Genomic DNA, 8,231 nt, shown 5'->3' on the forward strand with positions numbered 1-8,231 from the left:
GGAGTGAAGAATCATCTTAGGTGGGTTTAAATGAAAATTAAGCTGTGCACATGTGGACAGGAGCAGTGCTGTAGTCTCTGTACTTTCCTCCATGTTCCTCTGCAGCGAGGGCTTCCCACTGCCTGCCAGTGTAGAAGCTCATCCCTGCCAAGACAAGAAGAGTCTACCATCAGATAGCACGTAGGGCTGTGCGATATTGAAAAAAAATGCGATAACTCATTAAATAATTCGATATGCGATACGATAATGCTTAAAGTGCCACATGCTCAGATGAAACAGTTTCACTCAGCTGTTGCTGAGTCAGTTCTGTGAACTTCTATATCTATCTTGTCATATATATATGGTTATTTGTATGTATGTACCAAGAGTTCCTGTAAAACCACAACAAATTCCTTGTGTTTGCTGCAGCGAGGGCTTCCCACTGCCTGCCAGTGTAGAAGCTCATCCCTGCCAAGACAAGAAGAGTCTACCATCAGATAGCACGTAGGGCTGTGCGATATTGAAAAAAAATGCGATAACTCATTAAATAATTCGATATGCGATACGATAATGCTTAAAGTGCCACATACTCAGATGAAACAGTTTTACTCAGCTGTTGCTGAGTCAGTTCTGTGAACTTTTATAACTATCTTGTGTCATATGGTTATTGGTATGTATGTATGTATCAAGAGCTCCTGTAAAACCACAACAAATTCCTTGTGTTTGCACACACTTAAGTGGTGAATACAGCGCATTTTGATTCTGATTCTAGTAAGAAAGCACCCCTACAACAACTTCTGAAAGTGAAGGGTAGTGTTTTACTCTAGCATTACATAAAAATGTCCTTTTAACATTAGTGTAATCATTTTAACATGAGTTTAGGAACTGAATAATAAAATGGAAAAATAAAACTGCTTAGTATTTACTCTGAATTCAATATGCTCTGATTCTTATTTAAGCTACAAAAGTTATTTAGGTAAGAGCAGTGAGTGATTTTCTCGTCTTTTGTTCATGGCCCCAAATATTGCAAGCTGTGGCGATATGTACGTTTGCGATATTTCGATATATTGCACAGCCCTAGATGGCAGGTACAAAAACCTTATTTTACATTATGAGTTTTGTGATTTACATTTCATTTGCATTGTGTTTGATTTCTTTCCATGATATTTAAAGGATTCTGGCATGAAATGCTTGACTTGTCTTGCAATGGCTAGTTTTATAGTTTATACCATTTAAAAGATCTAGGTCTTTATTTTTTTTTTTATTGTTTTTGCGTTTTTGAAAGAAGTCTCTTATGCTCACCAAGGCTGCATTTATTTGATCAGAAATACAGTAAAAACTAATATTGTGAAATTTAAAATAACTTCAAAAAATGTCTTAATAGTTTAAAATATAATGTCATTGCAAAGAGGATTTAGACTCAGCAGTCAGTACTCCAGTCTTTAGTGATCTTTCTGAAACCAGTCTGATATGCTAAAAATTCTACGTTATTTAAAAGTTTTGTGGAAACCTGATGCATTTTTCTTTTTGCCCGGGATTTGTTTGGTGAATATGAAGTTCAAAAGAACAGCATTTATTTGAAATAAACTATAAACTTAAAGGTCCTCTGAAGTGCCTTGAAACACCCAAAAAAAACTTTCATTTTGATTTCATGGGGACTTTAACATTATAATAGGTTGTATTGACAATTGATCAATTTAATGGGTTCTTGCTGAATGAAAGTATTAGGCCTAATTTATTCAAATAAAAAAAAAGTTTACTTTCATCTCAAGCTCTCCTTTGTGAATAAGTACTCTATTCCTCATTTGTAAGTCGCTTTGGATAAAAGCGTCTGCTAAATGACTAAATGTAAATGTAAAAAACATACAGGAGGAAACTCTTGGTCATGTTGAAAATGGCACAACACATGGGGGACAGTCATATAAAAATAGTTCTTTTTACACATTAATTCACATTGTGTTTAGATTATTACTGTAAGTTAAGAAGTGCATTGTTTTTATGAGCAATTTTCATATTTTAAATATCAAAGTCTGGGCCTTGTAAAATAGTAAAATGTATGCAGAAACAATGAAGGCATAAAAAAGGGTTTTAATCCAGTTTTAATTCGAAATCTGTTGGTTTAAAGGGGTCATATGATGCGATTTCAAGTTTTCCTTTCTCTTTGGAGTGTTACAAGCTGATTGTGCATAGATAAGATCCCTGAAGGCAAGTCTGTAGTTGAAGAAACATCCATATGCCTCAAGTACTACATTGAAATCGCAAGCACTAGAAATCCTAAAGGTCAGAGTTCAACCATTCACAATGGTGATGAAGGACACATTAATATGGCACAAGAGTCTTTTGCAAAACGTCTCATGAATTCTGTTGTTGTTTCAGCATGAAATCATCTGAACTCACAAGATGATGTGCTATTGTTGCTGCATCAGAATCAGGTTCTCTAAAAAAAAAAATAACACTGGCATTATGGGTACACTACCTCTCAGCTAGGTTACCGTCTCCTTGGCAGCTCCGACTGTGGTTGTTCATCGCCGGAGGTTGGCAGGCAACACAGACAGTGTAGCCCTCCCTCAAGTACTGCATCCAGCGCGTGTAGGGCCTGTTCTCCACCATGCACTGCGCTGTCAGAGACTCCATCTTGAACTCCATACAGAAGCTGTGGAGCACACGCCATCATCAAGTGACTTAAGTGTTAATTGCGAGAAAAAAAATTCAGATTTATATAAATATAAAATCAAGTCACATTTAAATTACAAGAAGCAATTACAAGAAGTTAAATATTGTGACAATCTGTTTTTATAGCTTAAAGCAGTGGTTCTTAAACCATAGACTGTATGGTTAAAACACAATAAATTTTAATTTAATCTTTGAGTAAAGTTTTTCTTTTTTCTTTCTTTTTTTTTACATTTAAGTACAGTACAGTTTTTATTTAACTTTTAGGTACAACACATTTTCATTTATCATTATTTAAGTTTTTTATTTACCTGTTTGTAAGCACTGTGCCGTGTTAATGTGCAAACTGTGTATTTACAATGTTCAGCTGGCTGACAACAATAAATATTCTTATTAGGAATAAAACTGCCTCGTTTTTGAACTGTGCAGAGCTGTAGCTGAATAGTTAGGCCTACTACGCTACTGTATTTTAAGATTGGTCATTATGGTGGTACTTGGAGAGCCAAATATTTTCTGAGGTGGTATTTGGTTTAAAAAGTTTGAGAACCGCTGGCTTAAAGTAATGAACTATTTGTTGAAATGAGTAAACAGGCTTCTCATCACAAATTCTCATCATGAACAGTGTCTTTGTGCTTGTTTAATCTACGGTGATACATACCCAGCATCCACTGGGGCCCCATACAAATCATGTGTTCTGCCTTTGCTGTACTCCATTGTTGTTATAAATGCTGCTCCTGGAATTAATCCAACACAGTCCCTGTTTAGGTTCCACCAATAAACAGCTAAGTGATCAAATTTAGCCCATCAAATAAAATAAAAAAAACTTGTTAAAAATTTATACATTTATTAAAAATTAATAATCAAATAAATTTAAAAGTTCCTTAGTTTTTTTGACGCACTGTGTTTTTTCTAATCTCTGCCAGTGTAAACAAGAAGGCAGGCCATTTTAAAAGCAATACTGAAAGAGAAGTACACTTATTTGTTTTGAATATGTACTTGTAGTACTTGTACTTCAAATCTTACAAAGTATCTATTTTTTAAAAACTACTTGCAGATAGTATAATATTAATGTGATAAAAATAGAGATTTCTTACTTGTACTTCTTCTGTACTTCTTTTGTCATGCTTCAACTTCAAACTTACTTTGATGTGTTTACTAACCTACCTGCTAAAGCACTGTGTTTTTTGATAGGCTACTACATGAATAAATTGGGTAACACTTTATTTTAAGGTGTCCATGTTACACGTTACATCTACTTATTATAATAACAATAAATTCTGCATAATTACATGCAAGTAGCCAAACACTAACCATACAGTAAGTACATGTAGTTAATGAATGTTTCTCACTACTTAAATGTATAATTACACTGTAATAAGGACATTTTAAAATAAAGTGTAACCATAAATTGCAACTTCATCATTACAAATGTATAATTAGAAGTGCATTAAATACATGACACACAATTTTAATAAAAGTTGCTTTCAAATATATTTTAGTTTACCATAAATGCTTGGCAGTACATTCGGAAACACACCTTAACCATTATACAAAGACAATAGAATTATGAAATTACATTTGATTATGTACTTAAGTCCTACTTAAGTTGGTCAAAAACTTAATTTAATATAAAGTTCAGCAAATTTCATTTAATATAAATGTAAACTATAATACATTTTCATTTCATTGTAAATAACATGCAGTTGAATGTCTGAAACATTACATTCAGTTTGCACTTAAGTATTCTTTAAAAATATATTATTCTGTAATAAGTACTGCGATTTTCACAAGAGCTCTTACAAATATGAATTAAAAAAAAATACAAATATGTTGTCTATGGAAAACTTTGAAATGATTACACTGTTTAACATTTGTTCTGCATTTGGGCCTAAAATATAGCCTATTTTGACTAAGATTCATACCTTGCACAGAAGCGCAAAACTGTCCCTGGTGGTCCTGATACTCCATGCATCCGGCCTGTTCCTCCAGCCTCGGACAGGCCTGTCCGCTGTTTTGGGGCAGTTTCTCAACGCTACGTCTCCGGACCCGGAATGAGGGCTGGCAGGGTTGTGCGCACCCGCTCCAATGACTCCACTCACTCACTACACACGGCTGAGCTAAAAACACAACCCACAGGTGAGAAACAGGTCCAAGATCAGCACGATCAGCAGTTCAAACCAGTGGGGGCCCACTAGGCCCTAACAAACTTCCAAGGGATCCTCAAGATATGCAACAAGATATATCTTATTTGAATTCTCTCGACGATCCTTTTTTTTTTTTTTTTTGAAATTCCAGGATTCTCCCAGTCTTGAAAAATCTATATTTTGGGGTACATTTTGGCTACATTTTAAAAATGTGATTTCTGGACCTGGAAAAGTCATTTAAATTAATACAATCTTACTTTATACATTATAGATATATAACACAACCCATTTTATTACTATACATTTTCTTAGTATGTCAAGCTCTAAAATATTCTATTTGGTATTTTGAGAAGAAAAAAAAAAAAATAAAATAAAATGTGGCCTACAAAACTTGTAAACAGTGGAAGACTTTGAGTCATAAAGGCTGAGAACCATTGGTATATAAATATTAAAATAATGCTTGTGTCAAGTTGTGACATGGCAAACAACTTTTTTTAATTATTAGTGCTATAACAAATGTAAATGACTCAGGCCTACATAAGTTTTTGAATGGCACTACATTAATTACAAATTACACTACATTAATAAGTCAGTGCAGATTTGATAGCTCAGCGTAAAAACAGACGCTGCCCTGGCAGATCTGTATAGGATACATGACAGAACTGAATTCTGTTTTGCTCAATATTTTCGTATTTGACAGCTCGTGCATTGATACAGCTTTGATGCTGACTGCTTTTGTATGAAAGGAAGAAATATTATCCTAAAATATAAATTGCGCTGGTTTTTGCAAAAATAAAATAAAATAAAATAAATATATATATATATATATATATATATATATATATATATATTGTATGTGTTGTATGTATTGTATTGTTTGTGACTTAATATTGTAATTTTGTAACAACATCCTGCCCAGGGACTGCAGATGCAAATTAGCTTTATAGCTAACTCTGGCACAACACTGTTGTTGTGCGTTGTCCCTGTACAAATAAATGAAATAAACTAAACTAAACTAAGCTCCACATGCCATTTAATCAATGTCTTGTGAAGTGAAAAGCTGCGTGTTTTTGAGAAACAAATCTATCGTTAAGGCATTTTAACTTTAAACTGTTGCTTCTGGCCAAAATCCATAATCCATAATAACGTTTCCTCCGGTGAAAAGTCTATCCTCTGTTGTCCTCTCACATTAAAATCCACTGACATATTTGTTTAGAACTGTTTTCGACTGTTTTCACCTATAACTGTGACTTTATCTGTGCATATTTGTCTCCTGATTCAGATGAGCCAACTTTTTCAATGGAGAAACCAATATTATGGATAGAGGACTCTGAATTTGTTTATTACAAACACTTTACAAGGTGTGGATTATTGTGATGTTTTTAATCAGCTGTTTGGACTCTCATTCTGACGGCACCCATTCACTGCAAAGGATTCATTGGTGAGCAAGAGTTGTAATGCTAAATTTATCCAAATCTGATTCAATGAGGAAACGAACTCATGTACATCTTGGATGGCCTGGGGATGAGTACATTTTCAGCAGATTTTCATTTTTTGGTGAACTATTCCTTTCACTGAAAGACTACATTACTACCACAGTACTATTTAAATGAACTACATTAACTGATGTATAAAATCTATCATTTTATATTTATACTATTTAAAATATGTACTAGAAAAAAAATTGCCCAGTCATCTACCAAAATATTACTGTACCACATACCTGGACACTCTGTTGGGTAGTCAAAGCAGCAGTCTTTAGTCTTTAAACACTTCTCATCACAATAACACATCCCATAGACACGGTCCATCCTCCAGTCAGTAGTGGCACAGGTGAAATCTGTACCTTCACAGCACCTTCCTGAGCATCCGCCTTCTGCAAACTGGTACATCCCAAAAAGAGTGGCCACCACCAGAAGAGCACTCCGGTCCAGTGACAACAACCCCATCATTTCCAAAAAGAACTCTAAAAAGTCCCTGTTACTGTCTTCGGTTCCTCTTGAAGTCAGTGCCACAGGTCTCATTCCTGGAGAGGAAATGAATCTGTCACAGGTGAAGTCATGCTTGTGACCTGGAATTCCTGTGACCAAACAACTCTTCTGTTTGCACAGAGAAAAACACAGCTTGGGCTGAAAGAATGAGCTATTCTGTGGCAATCAGAGCAGAGGAATTGAATGTCCACCCCTGATGTGTCTGTAAAATCCGTCTGGAACGCTCTGCCCTTGCTCCAGCACACAAAAGTGAACGAGGTAGAGAAAAAGAGAGGTGGGGAAATGTTGTTTGAGTGAAGGGTGTGTGAAAGCTCTTTCTCTCTATACTGCTCTTTTGGCTGCTATGCCCTGTTGTACCACATCAAACTGATCTCAAATCAGTGCCCAGCCTGTTTCTGAAGCTTGTACAGCAGGGAACAGTGGGAGGAATGTGAGCATTTGGCCTGGCTCCAGTCTACAGAGCCTGGGGCAGCACAAGGCCCGGTTGCTGTCACATCTTCATATCGAATCCACAAGAGCAGACAGTACATGAGCGCATCCACCACTGCTATGCAAACTCCCACAGAGAGACTTCATGTTATGTTTGTTAATTAATGGTTGTGACGGTTCCCGTTGTTTGAATTTGGGCGAATTGTGATTTGCAGCTCCGCCTACGACTCACCTCAATTTGCAGTCCATTGCCTACACCTGCCACTGTGGTTCAGATGCTCCTTTAAAGGAGATACTAGCAGAGACAAAGGAGTCTTGGACTTGGGATATTGGGTTGTGTTTGGTTTGATTTGTATTGTTTTGAGCACTTTTACATGGCAACAACAGTACATTACACCAGCAGCCAGGCACCCCGCTTTACACACTGATGATGCTGACGTTTTCAGAAATATTATCTTTTCTGTTGTGTTTTGTTCTATTATAGTGATTTACTTTTGAGCTTAATAAAGTCTTTTCCTATTGAGCTTTATGCTTTCGTGTGTCCCTCCTTTTGTTGCTTCCCTTCGAGCCAGGGGTTGTAACAATGGTGGTATGTCTGCGACATTTCCTCTTTGGAGTGATGGAAATGTGATTAGGTGAGAGAATTAGGTTACTGAATTAGTACTTATCTAATCAGTATACAACCATAACTCAATCAAAGTCAGGATCTACGTGTGGGTTGATTTACAACACACTGAAAAGTTCAAAGTCCACATATAAACCAGTTTAAAAAGTCAAACCGCAAGAAAAGTGGAACTGCAAATGATATGTATATATATATATATATATATATATATTATTATTATTATTTTGAGCTGCTCTTTTCCATAAACAAAAACCAGACCAGAACATGTCAAGCTCCAAAGAGGACATAGTCAATTTGTCTTAGGTACTATAAGTCATGTGCAGTGTTGGGGAGTAACTAGTTACATGTAACAGAATTACGTAATTTAATTACAAAATAAATGTAACTGTAATC

General features: G+C 35.6%; 1 protein-coding gene across 1 annotated transcript; it reads right to left on the reverse strand.

The window, feature by feature from the left end:
- Positions 1 to 10: 10 nt before the first annotated feature.
- Positions 11 to 7,397, reverse strand: LOC107696014 (somatomedin-B and thrombospondin type-1 domain-containing protein-like). Its single transcript, XM_016496148.1, has 5 exons — positions 6,517 to 7,397; positions 4,572 to 4,766; positions 3,308 to 3,383; positions 2,456 to 2,632; positions 11 to 144 (listed from the first exon to the last, which is right to left on the reverse strand). Exons 1-5 carry the CDS (start codon positions 6,815 to 6,817, stop codon positions 27 to 29), a joined length of 867 nt encoding a protein of 288 aa, XP_016351634.1. The 5' UTR covers positions 6,818 to 7,397; the 3' UTR covers positions 11 to 26.
- Positions 7,398 to 8,231: the final 834 nt, after the last annotated feature.

This window comes from Sinocyclocheilus anshuiensis, unplaced genomic scaffold (assembly GCF_001515605.1).
Source record: "Sinocyclocheilus anshuiensis isolate Anshui unplaced genomic scaffold, SAMN03320099.WGS_v1.1 scaffold786, whole genome shotgun sequence".
In the NCBI taxonomy this organism is placed as follows: Eukaryota; Metazoa; Chordata; class Actinopteri; order Cypriniformes; family Cyprinidae; genus Sinocyclocheilus; species Sinocyclocheilus anshuiensis.

Bases quoted from the DNA above. Each gene is read 5' to 3' on its own strand.
- LOC107696014 (XM_016496148.1), bottom strand. From the start codon at position 6,817: ATGAGACCTGTGGCACTGACTTCAAGAGGAACCGAAGACAGTAACAGG. The intron at 3,384-4,571 runs GTATGAATCTTA...GATTAATTCCAG, and splicing joins GTTTTGCGCTTCTGTGCAAG to GAGCAGCATTTATAACAACA. The intron at 145-2,455 runs GTAGTGTACCCA...TTGTCTTGGCAG, and splicing joins GACGGTAACCTAGCTGAGAG to GGATGAGCTTCTACACTGGC.